This window comes from Chinchilla lanigera, unplaced genomic scaffold (genome assembly GCF_000276665.1).
Source record: "Chinchilla lanigera isolate Chin_1 unplaced genomic scaffold, ChiLan1.0 scaffold00155, whole genome shotgun sequence".
NCBI classification, from domain to species: domain Eukaryota; kingdom Metazoa; phylum Chordata; class Mammalia; order Rodentia; family Chinchillidae; genus Chinchilla; species Chinchilla lanigera.
The window spans coordinates 1,331,394-1,353,253 of record NW_004955556.1 but is presented as its reverse complement, the minus strand read 5'-3'; the positions used below and the strand labels follow the sequence as shown (position 1 = coordinate 1,353,253).

Genomic DNA, 21,860 nt, shown 5'->3' with positions numbered 1-21,860 from the left:
TTACCATCCACCATCACCATCAGTATCCTTGTGTCTAGTGAACAGCATGCTACGAGGGCAGAGCAGGCTCCGAAGACAGCAGAGCACGGTCAGACCTCAGCTGCGCCGCTCGGCAGTCACCGAGCCTGGGAAAGTTCTGCAGCCTCTTTGCTGCTTCACTGTATGCTGGATGGGCTGACAGCAACCTGTCCTAACACATCATGATCTTGGGACGATAAGCCTAAGCACACAGCTGGGGAGCGTGTGCTAAACTCTGCAGCTCCCTGCTCAGCAGCCAGAATTTTCCTGAGCGCTCATGGCTGCATCTTTAGCAGAGCCTGAGAGGCCGATATCAGTGTTCTCCCTTCACAAATAGAGGTTTGAGACTCACAGCTGCTGACAGAGTTGGTGCCCTTGCTGAGTGAGGGTATGTGGTGATGGAGGTCTGAATCCCATGCCACTCCTGGGCTGCCTTTCCTGAGACAGCAGTGATCTGGTCGGGCATGGGCACCACAGAGTTCGAGTGGGTCCTCAGTCTGCCCTCATTGCTGGGGTGCAGCAGAAATGCTGCAAGAAATGCTGGTGCAATGGAAACATCCACAGTCTAAGGCACAGGAAGAAGAGGTGGGGGCTGCACGGATTTGTCAACACATCTGTGCCTAAATTTGGAAAACTGTGTCATTTTCTGGAATTGGCTATATTTCAAACACATTGAAGTAATCATATGGGTTTCAAATAACTAAAATATCGATGACAGTAATAGCCCTAGTTGCAGCACGTAAGGCCTGCTTGGAAACAGACATTTCCTCCAACTGTGAAACTGGCAGAGGAGGAGCCTTGCTTTGTTAGATTTGAGAGCAACAGATACCCAAATATCTTGGTTTTCTATGCATTTTCCCACTGAGCCCTGTCCCTCAAATATTTCTATTATTCTGGAATAAAAAAATTTCATGTCCTAGTAAAAGTCCAGATGATTTCTCAGGATGGCCTCTTACACAGAGTAGATGCAGCTCAAGGGGAGAGGAGCAAAAACCAGCTGCCAGGCTCCAGGAATGATGGACCAGAGGGCTCTGGCTCAGTTATCAGGCAGATTTTCTTGGAGATCCACCCCCGTCTCTACTTAAGTGACTTCTCTAGACCACTTCCTCTGGCTGAACCTCAATGTTATCTTCTTTGAGTTGCTGGATCGCAGGCCTTGGGTCAGAGAGATAATGGAAATGAGGTCAGGTGTCATAAGGGGCAGGAGAGGTCTTCAGACAAATGGAGGGAACTTGCCCAGCAGAAAGGTGCTCCTGTTAACCAAGCGGAGAGAGCAGGCAGGAGAACCAGGAAGGCCAACCAACAAGTTCAAGGCTTCTGTTGGCCACTGGTTTATGACACTCAGTAGATGCTGAATTCCTTTACAGTTCCTTTCCCTTATAATAAGCACAGGATGAGGTGTTAGAGTCTTGAGCTTTGAAAGCAGAAGACCTGGGTTGGAGGGTCATTTCTCATTGGCTACTTGATCTTCAGATGCTGATGCAACATTTTCAAGTCATAGTGTCCTCATCTGCAAAGTGGGTATGATAATGTGGTCCTGTAGAGAGGTGGAGATGTGGCCTTGGCGTATTCTCTGTGTCCCGGTTGGGCCCATGTTATGGACACTGCCTCTAACCATAGCTCTGTTCTCTGGCTGTCTGGCATAAACAGCCTGTGTTCTTAGGAGTCTGAGTCCTGGTGGATACACTGCGGGAAATGCTAAATGGAAGGTGATACATTCTAGCTGTAATTCCACCCAACACTACTGATCAGCTGATACCAGCTAGTGAACTATGGTTACTGTCTACTTGTGAGTCAAGACGTGGGTACTTCGTTTCCCTGGTTCTGCACTTTGTGGGTGACTTGACTTAAGTTCAGATGGTAGCTAGCTTAAATATGGAGGAGGGGTTAACTACTAGGAGCAGAAAGGGGAGGGAAGGTCTGACCAGCTTGAGTAAGGGTCAGAATCCATTAGGGCACAATTCAGCAGAGATAGCCAAGCCTGCACCTGGGCCACAGGGGTGTTCACACACAGCAGAGAACGGCAGAGTTCCAAGGTGGGTGAGGACGCTGCATGGTAAATTCCACTTGTTAGAGGCAAAAGCAGCAAGCCAGCTAGATGGTCAGGCTGTGAGCTTGGGCACGGCTATGCCCATGCTGAGGACTCCCAGGATGTTAGGCCCAGGCTGGCGACCAGGAGGAGGGTCGGGGTGCTGGATACTAATTTGGGGAGGGTTAAGCCTGGGACTGGAGTATAGAGTGGATGCAGTGGTCAGAGGGCGGCCCTATGGTCTGAGCTCTCCTAGAGGTCAGCTCAGAGACACCCACTTCTCATTGCACCTGCACCAGGGGCTAGGGTGTCTCCAGTACTCTCAAGAGCAAGGGCCTGCTAGGCCACCAGGCTGCTGTCCCTCCAGCACCAGTAATCTGAGGAGCTCTAGGCTCTGGGCCACAGTCTCAGATTCTCTTGGAGCTGTGGTGCTGCAGGACCTGGTCAGCTGCGAGTGAATCCCTCTGCATGGTGCCTCAGGGCCCTCCTGTTGCAGCTCTGTCCTGTATGGTCTTAGGCTTCCCTGAAAGTCACCTCTTGGCCTCTGCACACACTGTTCCCTTATCAGGAAGACCATCTCCCCTCTGGCCTGGCTCTCTCTTCACTATTCTTCAACACCTAATCAGTGCATAACTTTTACTGATGACCAAGCCAGCCCTCTGGGTATAGTGCACCACCTGAGCCTGCAATTACAGGACAATTGTCATGGGGGGTTAGAGACAATGAATAAATAAAGGTGCAGGGTCCTTATCTCTGACTCACCATGGTGAGGGCCTGGGGGAGGAAGAGGAGAAGCCTGGAGAAGGGGAGCAGGAGAGAGGAAGAAAGAGAACTAGGTGTGGTGTGATATTCACCACAGTGGAAGCATGCATATGGTGCTGGTTGGGAAAGTCTGCAGGTTTCCTGGAAGAGAGGATGTGTGAACTGTTGCTTGAGTAACAGTAGCATCTCAGCAAAAGGATGGGATTTGGACAGACCTCCTCAACTTCGGGCATCAGCCGCAAAGCTGTGGCTGGAGGACAGGGTAGACCTAAGGGGAGTATGGAAAGTCACATCAGAAGTAAGAAATACTCTGTAAATATGAGTTCCAAGGCTTCTGATCCCAGGAAGCACTGGCCATCAAATACACATCAGCAAAAGAGCAGAGGACTTGGAGTAGCACCATCCACGTGCCTGTGTGCTGGTCTCTATTGTCTGAGCACATGGAAGGAGGAGACCCTTTAGGTGTGGGTTCTTCTGATTTGGTGGGAGTTGGGTCCTGTCTTACCCCAGGCCATGAGCTCCTGAGGATTCACAAACCAGTGATCAGGGTGGTGTTCCAGGGGCAACATGGAAAACTCCTGCCCAAAGAGGGAGTGGACTGATTCTAAGAAAATGAGGGTAAAACCAATACACCTGTCAAGTCCTGTACACTATGGGCCTCTTTGTCCCTGAGGCCCTCGTTATGGTCTTCAGTAAGGTGCTCAGGTAAGATCACTCAAAGCTGATCACTTCTCTTCCCAAATCATCCAAGGACATTTCACCCAAAGTGGAACAAATAATGAATCCAGACTCAGGTAGCTTGTAAAATCTCCAGTGTTTTCAGGATGTTTGGAGGAGGAGGATGCTGGACCTGGTGGATTTCTGTCTATCAGGACAGCATGGTTGAGTCCAGAATCTGCACCCCTTGGAAGCACTCCCTTGTAGCATCCTACTGTCTTTACTGGAACAAAGTCCTTGAGGCTGGGATTTGTGGAAAGAAGAGAGGCTCATGCAGCTTACAGCTCTGAAGGTTCAAGGGCATGGCACTGGCCTAGGCTCAGCTCTAGTGAGGACCTAAAGAAAAATGTGAGAGTGACAGAGGGAAAGGTCACATGGTGAGACATCATCATCCCCATAACGTAAGAGTCTCCCACTAGCTTCACACCTTGCTATGCTGGGAACCAAGCTTCCCAGGGCACAAACCACATTTGACTCACAGGATCTAGGACTCAGGAACCACAAGACTCAGGCCACCACCCCACCAGAAATCGGCCCTTATTGGATTTTGGGACCAGATGAATCTGGTCCAGGAAAGAAAGTGGGACAGAGGCAGGATGAGGTGTGGATTGTCCAGGTGAGAGAGCAGAAAGCTCTGCAGGTGCCTGCAGTTGCTCTGTACCCATCTGCTCCAAAGGTCCTGCCCTCTGCCTGCCTGCAACCTATGCTCTTACACAAAGTTCTAATTGAGCATGGCTCCCTTCCTGTGTTGGAAGTCGTGTGCCTTAGGAAAATCAATCCCACTATAGGGGGAAACAGACTGGTTTCCTGCTACTGCTCACATTTTCACTAAAACCCCACTTTACTGGAACCAACACTGGAAAAAAAAGCAGCACATTTTATTCAAAACAAGGCGATATTGTTATTGACAGAGCTGTAGCGATAATGAGGACGATCAATTTTCCCTCCTCCATTATGGGGCATTGAGCAGTTTTGGAGTAAACTTGTGGCACCATTAGACAAGATCAGCATTTCTCCTTTCTGAAAACTTTTCCTTTCTCCCTCTCTCTTTTTTCTTTTCTTCTATTTAAATTGGAAGTATTATTGCTCAGTTGAAAAAGAAAAAAAAAAAAAAGCAACAACAACAAAAAGATCAAAACCAAAAGTTCCCAAAGAAATAAGCGAAGTGCTGGTAATAAAAACTGGATATTGTAGACATTTCTTTTTGTTCTTATTAATAATACATTGTAATGTTATTTTTGCATCTTTCTTCATTCAGACCATCTCCCCAACTCTCACCCCAAATTAAAAGAGTACAGTTACCCAATGCAATAACCCAGGTCTGGTGGAGGGAACACTCAGGGCAGGATGGTGGCTGCCCTTTTCTGTCTCCAGCACAGGGGAAGGCGGGGGAGGATGCAGGAGACACGGTCACAACATCACAGGAAAGACCGGGGAGCATCAGAGAGATCAGTAGATTCTCTGTGACAAGTCCTCCCAGTGAAAGCAATGACAATGGAGTTGCTGGACACAAATCAGCTTGGGCAGGTCTCCCTCAGGTTTCTGGTCCCCTCAGGACTGAGTCTGTGTACCTAGCAGCTCAGGCTGGCTGTACAGATGTCACATTTAAAGAGAACGGGGCTTCTGTGGTGCAGAGATGGTTTGAGTTTGTCCCCCAGGGTCCCATTGTGTGGTGTGGAGAGGTGGAGCCCTCAAGAATGAATGCAGTTCTTAAAGGAACTCCATAGGTTCCTGAGCGAGGGTTGCTGTAAAAATGTGTCAGGCCTCTCTTCACCTCCGGCTTCCTGTCTCACCATGGGATCACTCCCTTTTGGTAAGTTGTTAAATTTCCCAGGCTGGGTGATTGAACTTGCAATCCTCCTGCGTGGGATTACAAGTTTGGGTGTCCAAGCTTGGCTTTATCTTTTTACATAAAAAGACCATTGAAAAAGGTTGTACTATATTTGCTTGAATACTTACTGAACCTACTTGGTGCTTTCTCATCTACATGCATTAAGGGGCATAAGGTGAGGGAGGAAGCTTGAAACCCAACAGAGGGCGGGAAAAGAGTTCAGTGTCCCTAGGATGGGGGTAGGACCGGAGACAGACACAGGATGCAGTGGTGGAAGAGCTGACACCTAGGTGAACCCGTGATGTTAAAACCACTGCACCTGCTACAGCCAGTGGGATGTATGTGCATGCTTGTGTCTATATGTGTGTGCGTGTGCGTATGTGTGTGTGCATGGGGTCCTTCTGGCAGGCTCACACACTCAGGTGGACTCTTCTCATTACACCAATGGTGCAGACTCAACCAAAGGAACCCAGTGAGTGAAGCTGGCTGGGGCAGTGTGGAACCACTATGACAAATAGCCACTACCCAGCACCAACAGCTTGGATAGTCTCATCTTTGAGAGGGGACACAAGCCTGGATTGTTAGGTGGAAACATAGACTTTTCTATGTTAGCATTTAAATCAGAAAGGTCCTAACCTCACACAGGCAGACAGCATGCGTGTCATAGCTGAGCCTTGTACAGCTGCCCTTGTGGCCCTTTCCCTGGCCTGCGGCTGACGTCAGTGTGTGTGTGTCCCCAGGGGCTGTCCTCTCTCAGGCTGCCATGAGGGGGAGGGAACTCATGGAAGAACCTGGAGACAGACAGAGTATGGTGCCATGGGTCATAGTTTGCCTGGTCCAACACCAAGGCCTGCCAAAGTCCCCAAAGGATGCTGTGGCTCCAAGGGCTCACAATTCACTTTGTTTACCTCTTAGCTGTCAGAGGAGATCCAGTGCTCCGTGGCCAGCCACCTGCTATCGCTGGTGAAGTCAGAGAAGAACCGGCAGGTCATGTGTGAGGCAGGCATGCTCAGGACACTCATGACCTCTTGCCTTGGGGCCTTCCGCACTAGTAGCAGCCCCCTGCATGCGCATCTCATCAGGATTTTTGAAAAGCTCGCTTCACAGGCCATCGAGCCCGACGTGCTGAGGTACCATGTGCATGTGCACAGAATCCTGCAGATTGTGCTGCTGGGTGATGGGTGCACCTTGAGCAGCAGTGCCTCTGCAGGGACAGGTGTCCCGAGACCCCTCCCTGTCCTGCCAGCATTCAACGCTGGGGCCCACAGATGCGCCCTTGGTCTGTGCTGAGCAATATGCCAGTGCCCATGAGGCAGGCAGAGCCCACACGTGGCCACAGTTGTTCAGGGAGGGGGGCTTCCAGGAGGTGAGGCTGAGCTGAGCCTCAAGGCCTAGGCAAGTTCCTGGGGAACCCCAGGGGAGGGGGAGGCAGCCTACAGCAGGAGCCGATGTGCAAGATGTGAAGGCACAGTAGATGGTACAGGAGGGAGGTGGAGGGTCTCCGAGGTCCCTATGCCATGCCAGAGGGACGCATGGAGGGCAGCGCTAAGAGTCATGCTGCCCAGTCCCTGCATACACATGGGAGGAAATGCAGAGAGCCATAGGCCAGCCCCTCCAACCAGTGGGAGAGCCAGGCAGGCTACCATGGTGGCAGGAAAAATCCTAGAGGTCTGTGAACAGCACACCTCACAAGATTCCCCTTGAGGCTGTTAACCCTTCCAGCTCCCTGACTGCATGGCCCAGCAAGGACAGTGTGTCTCTGCATGATGATTGGGAAGGCAGAAGGGCAGAGGGAGCAGGGTGCTGGGTGTCTAAGGAAGTGGTTCAGATGAAGTGGGAGAAAACTTCTGCCTGTACCATCTCCTCACTTGGTTCTCCCATATGTTGTCATGTCCAGGCAGTTTCTAGGACTAGGAATTCCCCCACCCCTGTCAGCTGCAATGAAGCTCCTCAAAGCATCTCCTGAGGGCAGCAGAGACACCCCTGGGTGCTCAGGTATGCTAAGGAAGTGACAGCAGGCTCGCGGGTGTGGGGACAGATCACTCACAACAGGGGGGAAAGGGTCAAATTTAAGAATGGTTTTATCTGCTGCTCAGTGGTCAGGGTCCCTGGAGAAAGGCCAGATCCAGTGGGAAAAGGATGCCTCCCTTCACATAAATTGGGTGCTGGGAGCACTGGCCTGCCGTCCAGGGCCTGGATCACGAGACGGTGATGGAGTTTCCTTCACAACCTCATGGCACCTGGTGTGCCCCAGGCAATGGGCACACCACAGCCTTCCTGTACCCTTCACAACTCTGGCAGGGAAAGGGGGGGCGGAGAGGAGCCTAGGTGATGACCAGAGGGAGGATGTTGTCCAGAAAGGCAGCTGGGAGAAACAGAAGCTGCAGACACCTCAGGTGTAAGATCACACAGGACACCATGGTTGAGAGGCAAGGGAGGAGGAGCAAGTGTGGACCTGGTGGCATGGGGGAGCCAGGGTGCTGGGGCTCAGCCAGGCAGGGCAAAGGGAGGAGCTGGCCACATAGCTATGGAAACACTGGACTAGAAAGGGGCACACGCTGGAATGAAAGGGAGGCGCTTCCTGGAGGGCCAGGTCATCGCCCCTCTCCGTCGCTCCATGAGGCAGCAAAGCCCAGGTTGGAAGTACCAGTGACTTTGCTGCGTGCTCCACTTGGGTGGGGTGAGGTGGAATCATGGGCCAGGGATGTCTTTTTTCTTGCTTGCTATTGTAGAGTCTCCAACCACAGATCCTGGAACAGCTGAGGGACCTGCCAATGCCAGTCCTGCTGTGGCTCGGGACAGTGCATCCTCTGGCGCAACCCGCGATTCCACTCCAGCCCTTCAGACAGCACTGAGCCTCATCTCTATGACCTCCCCACGCAACCTGCAGCCACACAGGGCGGCCCTGGCTCCATCCTTTGTGGAATTTGACATGTCTGTGGAGGGTTACGGGTATGAAAGAAGTCCATACCCCAGGAAAGCAATTTATTAGCTTCCCAGCACCTCTGGTGCACCTAGCATGGATTACAAAACTAGTCCCTGGCTTTTCCCACTTCTCTCAGTCATGGGCATCTGCTCCTCCGTGACATCTCGGGGCAGTGTCCCCAGCCGGGAGGACCAGAGCCCCCTTCCCTGCCATGGCTGCCTCCTAGAATATGCCACCTTGTCCCATCTCCAGTGTGGGCTCCCTTCTTTGGGGTCTCCTAACACCCCAACTGCTTTCTGTCCTTGGGATATGCCCCCAAGTCCTGCAGTCCTGACCAACAGAGCTGATGTGGGAAGCTGCTTGTAGGTCAGTGACCCGAGGTGGTCTCCTCTTCCCAGGTGCCTGTTTATTCCAACCCTGTCTACCATTATGGGAACCAGTACTGAGTATTCTATCTCCGGAGGGATTGGGACAGGTAGGTCTCCTTTGGCCCTAGGAGTGAGTCTTCTTGTAGCCTCAGTGGTCAGTGTCCACTTGGCATTTCCAAAAAGTGTGTCTTCCCCTTGGTCCTGAGTATCCACAGATGGTCATCCTGTAGCTGCTGAGTTTGCTTGCGCCCTCTAGGACAAGGGTCTTGGGCACCGTGTGTCCTAAGGCTTCAGCCCACGGCCAGGCTCAGTCAAGGTGACTGGGTCACTGAGCCTGGGTCTGATTCATTGTGTGGCACCTGGCCTAGGCAGAGACGGGCACATCGCCTGCCTTGAGGGTCCCAACTTCCAACAGCAGGTGGGTGCTGAGAGCTGGTGCCTTCAGGGGCTGGGGAAGACCTGTTTCCAGGAGGGGTTGCCAACAAGTGTCCTCCATCCATGTGTGTCAGCAGCTCTGTTGTGGGGCAGAGGGCATGGGGGCTTCCCTGGAGTGGAGCATGAACCTGTCAAATGTCCTCTGTCCCATGTAACACAAAGCCTGGCTTCAGACCAACTGAGCCAGGGTCCCGGTGGTGACAGGCCTTGGGGACAGTGGTGACCTCTCTGGTCCATGGCCAGGCAGCCGGGATTGTGGGGAGCAGACTGGGAAAGACTTCGAGACCTTGGTGTAGTCCAGCAGAAACACATCGGGGCAGGAATGCTGCTGGCTTCCGAGAGCCTTCTCCTTGTCCTGTAGTGATGGGACAGCAGCGTCCTTGATTGTGAACTGGACACAGTGGCGTGAGGCAGGCTGGGCCCGGCACCTCCTCTGGGTGACACAGGCATTGATCCTGGTGAGCCCACACTTACTTCCCAGGGGGCAAACCTAAGGCTGTGCTTGTGTTGTGACAGGAGGAGCCAGGCCCTTCCCTCCGCCTGGGGGCCTCACCTTCTCCTGCTGGTTCCTGGTCAGCCAGCAGGCCACTGTCACGGACGCCCACCCGCTCCGCTTCCTTACACTGGTGCGCCACCTGGCCAGGACCGAGCAGCCCTTTGTGTGCTTCTCTGCCAGCCTCTGCCCGGACAGCCTCTCCTTGGTGGTGTCCACAGAAGAGAAGGAGTTCCAGCCCCTGGGTAAGCCTTGGGATCCAAAGTAATTTTGCCACACTGCGGCAGAGGGGGCTGAGTTAGAGGCTCTGGCCTTGGACACATGTAAAGCCTGGTGACTTCCAGTCTGCATCTTTGGGGCGTGGTCTCTTGGTTCTACACTTGCTGGAAGAGCTAAGCAGATAAGGGTTTTGTGTTCAAGGCCTGGACCTTAGCTTCAGAGGTAATGCTCACGGCTTCCCAGAAGAGTGGCCATGAAGGGAACTCAGGCTTTGCAGTCCCTGGCTGCTCCTGGTCCTGCCCTTGGGGCCTTGGCCTTGTTCTCCAAGCTCACCTATGTTAGGGGGCCCCAGAGTATCCAGGCCACCTGATCCTCTGGTGTTCTGGGAATCAGTTTCTTAGGTAGCACAAGGAAAGTCCAAGTAGGTGACATCCTCGGTCATAGCAAGTTGCCTCCTGGGCCTTGGCTGTGTGTGTGTCACCATGGAAATCCTCTACTGTGGGTGGTACCTTATTGAAATTCGGCACCTGGGATTTAATCCTTGCAGGGCAACCTTGGAGGAGTTAGCTAAGTTCTCTGTGCTTCAAGAGGATGAATTTGAAAAAGCCAAGCATCTACCCCACAGTGTATTTGTGACAAAAAAACATGACTGTTCCTGCTGGTGTTGTTATGTTTTATAAGAAGGCTAGACCATTTCCCCAGGTGCCAGGCCTGATGAGGGATGCCACATGATAGTTTAATATTTATGCTCTCTTCCAGATGTCATGGAGCCTGAGGACACTATTGAGCCCTCTGCTGGACGCCAGCTTCAGGTCAGGTGTGGCCAGCTGTTGACCTGTGGTCAGTGGCATCACCTGGCTGTGGTTGTCACCAAGGAAATGAAAAGAAACTGTACTGTTTCCACATATCTGGATGGACAGGCTATTGGCTCAGCCAAGGTGAGATAGCATCCCCACCCCTGCTGCACTGGCCTCCCAGCCCTGTCACTCTGGAGGGGCCTTGACTCAGCTCTATGTTTTCTTTTGGGAACAGGTTTGATGTCTAGGAGAACACACTTGCTGCCCAAAATGTTGACTGAGGACAGGCATGGAAAGGATGTCTTAGCACAATGGAATGAAGGTCACAAAACCAGGGCAGAAGGCTGGATGTGGGGCTAGATCTGTAAGAACAGTCAGAAGAAGACATGTCAGTCTCAGGGACACACGAAACTAAGCCTCTCACACTTTAAGGTGCATATTCCCCAGAGAGATCTGGACAGGGCCTAAGGTCTGACTTTTCTAAGATGCTTCCTGGAGAGGACAACAGAGGTGGTCTGCCCACCATTCTTGGGAGCAAGGCACCAACACATCTCCCTTACTTTGACCCAAGGCTAATGAGGAAGATCACAGAATGTGAGCATGCAGAGGGAGGAAGCTTCTCCACACCCTCATGTGGAGATGTCAGAGTGTAAAGGAGACCAAGGAGTTGGCAGGAATGTGATATAGAGCAGCTTCTGTCAGAGGTCCCCAAGGAACCTGGGGCGGAGAGGAGGACTCAGACACCAGGGTGGGTAGGGACAGCTGGCTTTCCATTCAGGTTCCAAAGAGAGCCTCACCTGTGCTACTTTCTAGAATCACCTGTACAGGCTTTTTAAAACTCTTGTATACTGACACTGAATACATCCCGGATTAGTTACACTGGACCCTTTGTGAGTTGGGTAACTGAACAATTCAGTAGAGTTTTCCAAATTTCCCAGGTTGCTCTAGTATGCATCCAGGTTTAGGTAGAAATCTGTTTCTTTGCCTGTCTGGATAGTCACTTGCTTTAGCATTACTTGTTGAAAAGCTGTTAGCCTACCATTAAATTGCTTTTGCACCTTTGTCAAAAATTAGTTGTGCAAAGTTGGGTAAGTTTGTTTCGGGGCTCTCTGTTCTGGCCCATTTATCTCTAACGATCACTCTATCAATACACTATCTTGATTATTATAGTTAGACCATATAATTTGTTATGGGCAGTGTGCTTTCTCCCACTTATTCTTTTTCAAAATTGTTTAAGCTATTCTAGAGCCTATGTTTTCCATATCAATTTTAGAATTAACTTGTCTATGAGTACAAAATAATCTTGCTGAGATTTTGATAGGAATTGTATTATACCTGTAGATCAATTGGAGGAAAATTTTATCTTTACTGTAGTGAATCTTTCTATCCATGAACATGGTACACTTGTATAGGTCTTCATTGAATTTTCATGATCATTTTGGAATTTCAGTGTACAGATCCTGTTCATGTCTTATTAAATATGTAACTTTTATTGGAACAATTGTTTTAAATTTTAATTTATTCTTACTTGTTAGTCTATAAATATGTAATTTTTTTGTATGTTGATTTGATATCCTGTAAATTTGATGTGCTCACAGTAGTGACAAATCTATGGCATGTGTGCTGCAGTAGGCTGTTCATATCATTGAAAGCTCTAAAAAGTTCATCATCAATGTTCTAGGGGATTTAAAAAATTCCTTGGAATTTTCTATGTTGGCATGTCACTTGCTAATAGACAGTTTTATGTATTCTTTTTTAAGCTATATGGCTACAATTGTTACTATTCTATGAAGCTTCATCAGTGTGCCAATAATGGACATTTAAGTTTTTAGTAGAATGACTGGAAAGAGAGACGGACTTTTGTGTTTCCTTCTGTGTCCCATAGAATTTGTTTCCAACAGTAGTGCCAGCTTGTTACTTACACCTGCATTTCATAGTTTGTTTTACTTCATGCTTCTTAGATCTGAGTTCTCTTTTTAATTTTGTAGATAAAGTAACATTTTACTTCAATAAGAGAACATGTTGCATCATTTTGTGCTTATTTGATTAATTCTGAGATCAAGCACCAAGTAATTCTGAGATCAAGCTCCCTTCTCCATCCAATTTTTTTCACAGATGCTTTACATCCAGGCCTTGCCAGGACCCTTTATTTCAATGGACCCATCCTCATTTGTGGATGTCTATGGGTACATTGCAACCCCTCGGATTTGGAGACAAAAGTCATCATTAATCTGGCGTCTTGGCCCTACCTACCTCTTTGAAGAACCCATATCAATGGATACTCTGGAAGTAATTATCAAACTTGGGCCAAGATACTGTGGTAACTTCCAGGCTGTTCTAGGTATGGAGTGTTTTGATTTATAATGTTTTTGCTGGTATTAGTTTTTAAATGGGCATCTAGTTATTTATAGCACATTTGTAAAGAATAAACTCAGCACAGGTCAGTCATTAGGGAAGACCTCTGTAATTGGATCATTATATATTTACAACCCAACAGAAAATGTCACAGAAAAGGAAATGATAATATCCTTTAGATTTCATCTCCAGAGCTCCTAATGGAGGAGGATGGGTGGGTAATACCATCGGCAAAGAAAGAGAGAAGAGAATGAGATAAATAAGTTACATTCCTTTTAATGAAGAAGCTTTTTAACTAAAGTATACTGTTGTCTTCAATTATTAAACAGGCAGACAAAACATCCACATTCACCATATTGATTGTTGGCTGTTCAAGCAGAGAACATTGCTCTCTGCGCTCATCAAGTCGGGGGTCAGCTCCCATCTGGGAAGTGTGATAAATGTATTGGGGCAGGGAGGCCTTGTGCATGGGGAAGGACGACTGAGTGCTGCTGAGTGTTTCTGTCTCCAGGCCTGTGTTTTGTTCGAACTTCATTTCCTGTGGCAAATGGCATTGACCAGAGCAATGGGACCAGGTCAGGGCTGCAGCCACAGCCACTCCAAAAGTCTGTCTTCACACACCACGCATCTCTAGCATGATATTGGGTGCTGCTGATTTGGGGTCAAGCTGCTGATTCCAAGTTGGATACTCACCCTGGCCATGTAGCTACTGAAAAATTTCCTACTTCCCTTTTCATAAACCAGATTTCTTACCCTTTGGCACACTGGCTTTGGAGAGCAAGGTTAAGACTTGATAGATGTTTTAAACTCTGGTAATTTAATACCTGGAATATCTCTACTTTATAGAAGGCTTAATCTTGGAGATGTGGCCACAGCTTTTGTAAGTGTCAGAGAAGCACAGGGTGGAGCAAAGCATAAGACATATTAACATACAACTTTGCGAAAACATGCAGTATAGCAACATACAAACCTCCTGTCAGTGATTACTTTGCTGTGTGACTGTGGCTGTTTAATTGTCTGACGGTTAATTTCCTTCTCTGTAAAGAGAGATTACACCTAACTGGAGATGTGTTGCTACAGGAGAAGACTCAGATGGTGAGGCCACGCCCCTCATTGCAGAAGAAAAGGTTTCCTTTGGCCTGCACGTGACCAGCTCCTCCATCACCAACGTGGCAGACCTCAGAAACACCTACAATGAGGTGGACAGCCGCCTGATCGCCAAGGAGGTAGCCCTTGTAGCTTTGCTGTCATTCCCTGTTGGTATCTTGATCCCATGGCTTGCTTTGGTTTCTGGTGCTTAAGTAAACACTGATTTATGTTTGAGTGTGGCTGAATAGATACATGCATGTATAAGCTTTACTTCATTTATTGCTTTTTTACCCATCATCCCGCAGGACTGATCCTTTTATTTATAATTACTCTGAGAGGAAAGTGGGAGCTCTTCCTAGTAGAGCAAGAACAAGTGGAATTTTTTCACTTCTGTTGTGATTGTTTCACTTCTGTTACAGAGAGCAATGCTGGTCTTCCCTTTGGATTCTACTGACCCCTCAATGCTGCAAAAATGGGCTTTGAATTGCTGTGACATTTTAAAAATAGTAAACTTGCACAAACACAGGCAAATCTGTATAAACAAGGGTGCCCTGCACCCTCACTTCTAGTTCCTGCGTAAAGATCAACTTTGGTTTAGTGCTGACCTATGTTGGCTGATCTGTTTATGTTATTATCACCCTCAAGAAAGCACCCTGCAGCAGGAGGGTCAGGGACTAGGTGCTGCCACACCACCACTTTGCTCACTGCACAGAGCACTTCCCAGTGAAGGTTGCCCCAATTCCTTTCTCATACCCTTCACCAATGAGGAGGGCTCAGGCTTTGCAGAATGGGGACAACCCAGGCTTAGAAGGCTGTGACTGCCTCAGCATGCTGGGTCCCCTGAGGTGACCTTAGGTTCTTCCTGCCCTCCTGAGCCCTCACTAAAAGCTATTTTCACCAAAGTCACACAGTGAAGACACAGTTTGGGAACAGGACAGAGGGCCCCACATTTTGGCTTCCATCCCCTGACATTGGTTCAAGTATGATTCACCCTTTAATCATCGCCTATGGAGAACCAGCCCTGGTCAGGCCCTGGGGACCCTAACTTCTATGGGGCTCATGACCAACACCCCCTCTTTTCTAGGAGACTTTCAGGACTAATTGTTGCCAATTTCTGTAGATGAACATTTCCTCCCGTGATCATACTACACCTGTGTTCCTGCTGAGAAATTGTGCTGGACACCTCTTAGGTTCGCTCCGGACCCTTGGAGCTGTTGCTGTGGGCCAGTTAGGTAGGTTGGCAGGGAAAATTTACTGCTCTTCAGGAAGAAGGGCCAGTGCCCCCTAGAACTGCAGTGCGGGTTGGAAGTGGTGTGCTAGAGTCCAGGCCAGGAGGGCCAGAGTGGGAACCAGAGGGCACAGAGATCAGCAACCCCTGGTCCATCTGAGGACTGGTGGAGAACTCAGCTACAAGCACGCTGGTGCCCAGTAGAGCCTGCCTAGGAGGAGCGGCAAGGGAAGGTCATCATTGTCTTCAGAGACTTACAGGCAGCACCTGCTAGTCACCAGGCAGTGGGGCAAAAGCCATGCAGTGAGCTGCTGCAAGGCCCCAGCCCAGCAGCGGGCAGAGGGCAGGAGAAGTCCCAGGTGTTCAGGAAAACAAGCTGCAGATTGTGTCTAGCTCCTCAGCACTGTGGATGCAGGACAAGTGCCACCCTATAGCCTCTGGGTTTCAGCCTTCCGATGATACAGACAGCCCTCCATAAGGGCCCTCACTTCTTGAGAGTCTTTTGCAGCCCCTCCCTCCTGCCTTTTCCCGTCTTCTGGACAGAGGCCTGGGTGGCCCCTGCACACTCCTGCTGTGGGGACTTTGCATGGCAGCGTGGCTGCAATGGACTGATCCAACACCTTCTTTGTCCCTCGCAGGAGTGCGGGTCTTTCACTCCAGCCCTGCTGCCAGCAGCTTGGACTTCATCGGTGGTCCCGCTATCCTCCTGGGCCTCATCTCCTTAGCAACAGATGACCACACCATGTACGCAGCTGTGAAGGTCCTGCACTCCGTCCTGACCAGCAACCCCATGTGTGACCGTCTGATGCAGCACATCAGCGGGTACCAGGTAACCCACCTCAGCCGAGCCCACAACAGAGAGATAGAGATAAGCTCTGTTGCCACAGGGACATTTCCTCCAGGGTGACTTTTGGCTGGTGGCAGGCCCTGGGACTAGCATGGTCACAGCAGAGGAGGACCAGGTGACAGCCAGCCTGTGTGGGTCTGAGCTGGGTGTGCACCTGTATGTAGCTTCTGGTGCTTTCTCTGGTGACTCTAGGATGCTCTGTGTGTCCTCCATTGCTGCCTCTACCACATCTGCAGGGCCAGCCTGCTGGGCTGGGAATCCTGCCTCATCCTCTAACTTGTTCCGTGACCCTGAAAGAGTTATTTTTCCTCTCTGCCTTAGTGTCCCCATCTGTAGGGATATGGACTGCCAGAGCTCATGCATCATAGGGCTGCTGTGAACATTAGCTTTCATATAAACAAGGGGCTCCACACTCTGCTCAGAACTGCTAGCTACATGAATCCTTTGTCTGTCTGTGTCTGTTTCTCCACGTGTAAACCAGGAGTAACACACCTGTTGTGGAGGAGTGTGCTGATTATACATGCAAACATAGGTTGGGGTCCTAGAAGGGTGCTTGTGCTGGGAAAATTGTGCATGGGCAATGTGATGGTCACTGTTGTTTACATCTGACCAGGTCAGAGGAGAGATGGATACTGTCTTTGAGTGACTGCTGCAAAGCAGGGAGGTGGCCCTTGAGATGCCATGGGAGCAGGAGCAGAGGCACACACTGCAGTCACCCTACTAGGTTTTAGCAGGGGAGGAAGGGGTGGTCAGATCACCGATGTGGCAACACTGTGACCAGGACAGTCTGAAATGGTGTTGCTGGGTATGTTAGAAGAGGAGGGCAGTGTCTTTCTGGGTATGTTAGAAGAGGAGGGCAGTGTCTGGGAGAGGAGAGAGGACAGCGTTAGGACCAGAGGTGGGGAACTGAGCTGTGCAGGAGATGAGTGGGAGCTCAGTCAGAGGGGAGGAGGACTCAGATGCCAGGGAAGGCTGCACTCTTGGTGCTGTGTGACCCAGGTCACTAGGAGGAGCACTTGGTGGGATGCATCTTCCTAGGCTCTGGGAGGGGCTGGCTCCTGAAGGCCTTGCTGGGACCCCACTGGGTGGTAGGATGTAGGCACCATTAGCTTCCCAGCACCATGGAATGACACATCTGGTGGCCGCAGAAGAAGCAAGGCTGGTGTGACCAGGCTCCTGGGCAGATGGAGTCTTACTGGTGATGCTTCAGCTCCTATGAGATGTTTATGCATAAAGGCTGCAGGAACAGAAAATGGGAAGCCAAGGGGGGACCAAGAGCACTTATCACCTGGGGCAACACCAGGGAGGAGATTCAGAGAGAAGCGGGAAACCCAGAGAGAGGCCAAGTCACCCAAGCTCAGGAAAGGGGACACCAGCAGGGCAGGAGCCCCAGAGTCAGCACAAGCTTTTCTTCTGAGAACGTGGAGACAGGGATGGCAGCTCAGGGAGCAGGGCTTTGCCAACAGGTCACTCAAAGGTGGGTTGTGGAGGGAGGATGAGCCCTGCCAGGCATTCACAGGCCACTCTGTGTGCCACCTTCTCAGATCCTGGCATTCCTCCTGCGGAAGAAGACCTCTCTCCTCAACCACCGCATCCTCCAGCTCATCCTCTCTGTGGCTGGCACTGCGGAGCTGGGCTTCAGGCCATCTGCTGTCACCAACATGGGTGTCTTCCAGCACATTCTTTGTGACTTTGAGGTAAACCAAACAGCTAGGTCATTCAGGAGTGTGTGGGTGATGGTAAAAGTCTAGAAGTTCCTGTACGCCTGTTGATCAGCTTCCCCCAGAGTCCCCAAGGCAGGGACCACATAAGTTCTGGAGTCCTGGTGTGGATTCTAGTTAAATCCTGCCACCTCTGGGCTGTGCAGCCTTGGGCAACATTCTTGGCCTGCTGGGGCCCTGTTATCCCCATGTGTGGTATGGATACTGTCATTTTGTTCTTGTGGGCTCTGGTGGACTTAAACCAGGTAATACCTGAGAGAGGAATCTGAGTTATGAAGCATCATATCCATGTGAGGGTTTAAGAGAGTGGCCCCAATTCTTTTGGATGGCACTTTGCTATTTCCAATGATTCTTTGAAAGAGTGACTGCAGAGGGGCTGATGGGTGTGGGCTGTGTCTTGTCATTCCCCCAATGCTCAGTATCCAGCACCTCCTCACTGCCAGGTGGCTGGGTGCCACAGCAGGGCAGGCACAGGATGAGAAGAAAAGAGCCATGCAGCTTTAGTGAGTGGTGTCCGGGGCTGAGTCGTAGAATCCAGGGGGAAAGAGCCTCCTGGTGTGGGTCTGCTGCCTATGGACCTTCCACATGGGCACAGTTTGGTGTCCTGTGCACGCGACCTGGTGGCACAGGCGGGTCTGTGCCAGTGCAGGTTGGATGAGGCTGCAGGGGAGGAAAGGAGATGAGAAAAGGTGCTGATGGTGAAAGTGCAAGCTTCAGTCTCTCTAGGTCTCTTTAGGAGAACCAGGGGATGGTTTTAAAAGCCGCTTCTTTCTTACACATTACTGTAGAGTTTTAAGTTAGAATGTTATGGGGAACACCCTCCTATTCCCAAGACCCTGTCCACTAACGTTGAGTTTGGGTGATTCTCTCTGCATTTTCTCCCTGATCATACTCATGATCACACTAGAGCTGTTACTGTGAGCCACGCCTTTTTCCACGTAACAAATGCGTTTCAGTATTTTCACTCTGGACACACGCAGGCACTACGCAGAGGTGGGAGGAACAGTCAGCCACGCGGCGAGTTCCTGGCATCCTCAATACCCCTCCAGTTGCAGCGCTGCTCTCCACTTTAAATCATTTTCCTAGCATAAGCTATCAAAGTTGAACAGTTAGGATAAGGCCTTTATAAACCATTTTTAGACAGTCAATAAATTTTGCCAAACTGCTGCTATTAACAGGATGTTAAATGAAGATGGACATGCTGGGATTTCATTTCAGGTGTGTCACTCTGGGGGCAAAAGGCCTGAGCAGGGGATCGATCGAGAGATGGCTGCAGAAATTCAGGTGGAAAATTTGAAAGCCACATTGAGGCAAAATCAGCGGAGTTAAAGAGGGGCATCAGTGATGAAGTCACCATGCAGATTAGAACTGAAGGACAGTGGCAGGACTAGCTATCCAAACTCTGTGGGACTGCTGCTGGAAACAGGGCCAGGGGATTTATAGCCATCCATGTCTACATTAGAAAGAGAAAACATTTTTAAATTAATGAATAGAGCTTCTAGATCAGGAAGTTAGAATGACCAACCAACCAACCAACCAAAGAAAAAAACCAAAAAACAAAGCTCCAAGAAAAAAGGAAAGAAAAAAATAAAGATGAGAACATAATAAAATGGGAAAGGTAAAATGTTCAGAGAGTCACTAAGATCTGGTTCCCATGAAACGGATAAACCTCTGTTAAGACCAGTCAGTGGCTGGAGGTGTAGCTCAGTGGTAGAGCACTTGGCCAGCATGTGTAAGGCCCTGGCTTCTGATCGCAGCACTGAAAAAGATGGTCAAGAAAAAAAAGGCAGAAAGCCCCAACAAATAATATGGGGAAGGAAAGGGGGAGACTATTGCAATGAGAAAGGTCATATGAAAATAAGGTCAGAAATATTGTGTGAATGAGTTAGAAAACTCAGCTCATTTGAACCATCTTAGAGAAAATTTATGTTTCCCAAACTTGTTTACTCCAAAAGAAATAAAAAGCCCAAATGATCCCATCACCATCAAGTCAATGGAATCATTGGTTTGAAATCTGTATAAGCCAACTTCCTATGTGAAGAAACTCTAAGCCAGGGGGTTTGTAAGGAAAATCTGTTAGGAGGGCAGCAAGCTGTCTCTGACTAAAGAACCCTCTCAGGAGGCAGAAAAGGAATGGGCGCCCTCCCAGCTCACCCGATGAGTTAATCTTAATACCAAATCAAAAAGTCACAGCAGAAATGAAAAATGCAGCATGATCTTAATCATAAATGTAGCTGCCAAAGTCCTGAATATGATATTAGAAAACAAAAAGGAGGAGTCTCAGGACTTCTGGGTTTGTGTTGAAGGTGAGAGACTTAAGTCTGATTGTAGCCTGAGGGAAAAGAGGCAGCAAAGATGGGGCAGTGTCTTAACTAGTGGAAGAAGAGATGGTTGTAGAATAGTCCTAAAAAGAGATGGAGAGTTTGGAGACAAGAAGGTGCAATCACTGATGACTGGTGTGTAACAGGGAAGAAAAAAACATTGAGAAACAGGGTGGGACAGGAAGTTGAGGGGTAGGTGAGACAGGAAGTTGTGAAGCTAGAAGGGACAGGAAGTTGACAGGTAGGAGAGACAGGAAGTGGAGAGGCAAGGAGGCATAGCAAGTTGAGGGTATTCAAGTCTCAGGCTTCTGGTTTCTTAAAGAAGCTCATTTCTAAGAGTGAAGTGATCTCAGGGTTAGGGAGAGAGCAGCATCTGAACACCGTCTATTCACTGTTCAGACAAATCTAACCAGGGACATCAACACAGTCCTTGGTATAAGATTATGTGATGCAGGACAACAACCAAGAGGATCATTTTTCTATGTCTCCCAAAATTCAGATATTTAGTATAATGCAGAGAAATTTCTATACTCTGGGAAGCACAGGCAGGAGAATTGCAAGTTTGATTCCAACCTGGGCATCTTAGTGAAGTAGTGAGACCCTGTCTCAAAATAAAAAATAAAACAGGGCTGGGGATGTGGCCCAGAATGAAAGCCCTAGGTTTGATCCCAACTACTAAATGAATGGCTGAATGAATAAATAAGTTTCTAGAAAAGCTAGTAATCTTGACTAGTTGTGGTAAGTTATTGTTGATCTAATGTGCTGGACAGGAAATGGAAATGGGGGGGCCAGGTGCTCCTGTAGGAATGGGACAGAGACCCACATCACTAGATGAGAGTTTTGACTCTCACTTTCTCAGCTTGTGGTTCACAGCATTAAGCTGTTTGTGGCTGAATGACTAGATTCATGAGCGAATGCTCCAAGTATACAGGACTTCTTGAGTGCTACAGGTGGGGGTGTTTGGGTGCCCTGCTTGGCATCCCTAGCTTTCTGTGTGCCCTAGGGTAGTGTCTGTGCTTGTACTAAATTATACTAAGGGCTGCAAAACTGTCAGCTGGGTCTGGCTTCAAAGCACCACACTTAGTTGCTTTGCTTCTATTCTTCTAAAAAACGTAACTGATCCATATTAAGCTCACACAACTTGACATGTGTGGTGCCAGGCTCCTGGAGTTAGAGAGAGGTGGTCCGATGAACTATGTCCACAGGGCTCTCTGCATTTCTTCCACAGTCAGAACATAAAGGAGGGACACCTGCCTATTTCAAGTGGGCTCATCATTGGCCCTGTGGGTCACCATCTGCTCCCTCTACTGTGCAGACAAGAGAATACCAGGTTTTGACACCATCTGTGCCTGCCAGAGACTAGGGTGACTCAGTCTCCCTGAGCCTCACTCTCGGAGGAAGATACCATAGTCCTGCCTTGTCTGTGGTTTGACTGCAGACAGGTTCAGTTACTCACCATCAACCAGAGTCCAAAACTATTAAATGGAAAATTCCAGAAGCCAACAACTCATAAATTTTATTTATTTATTTATTTATTTATTTTTATTTTAAAGATAAAAGGAGGGAAACATTAACAGACATACAACATTTTACAACATATCACAAGCACAATACAGACAACACAGAGTTACAAACAAAGTGGTAGGGAATTAACAATGCCCGACTCTTTTTAAATTAAAATTACAGACGTGCGCCACCATGCCC

General features: G+C 49.2%; 1 protein-coding gene across 9 annotated transcripts in view; it reads left to right on the top strand.

Annotated features, from left to right (window-relative positions):
* The window catches only part of Wdfy4 (WDFY family member 4), a 242,170-nt gene that overhangs the window by 67,886 nt on the left and 152,424 nt on the right, over positions 1–21,860 (top strand). For 6 of the 9 annotated variants that reach the window (XM_013508792.1, XM_013508790.1, XM_013508794.1 and 3 more), the window contains exons 14-24: positions 6,273–6,487; positions 7,255–7,352; positions 8,090–8,309; positions 8,682–8,758; positions 9,603–9,824; positions 10,558–10,736; positions 12,711–12,936; positions 14,031–14,176; positions 15,160–15,271; positions 15,906–16,135; positions 17,659–17,811. In XM_013508792.1, the coding sequence (XP_013364246.1) occupies positions 6,273–6,487; positions 7,255–7,352; positions 8,090–8,309; positions 8,682–8,758; positions 9,603–9,824; positions 10,558–10,736; positions 12,711–12,936; positions 14,031–14,176; positions 15,160–15,271; positions 15,906–16,135; positions 17,659–17,811 (1,878 nt within the window). The remainder of the gene's footprint in view (positions 1–6,272; positions 6,488–7,254; positions 7,353–8,089; positions 8,310–8,681; positions 8,759–9,602; positions 9,825–10,557; positions 10,737–12,710; positions 12,937–14,030; positions 14,177–15,159; positions 15,272–15,905; positions 16,136–17,658; positions 17,812–21,860) is intronic. The other 3 variants (XM_013508795.1, XM_013508793.1, XM_013508791.1) reach the window with 2 other exon arrangements.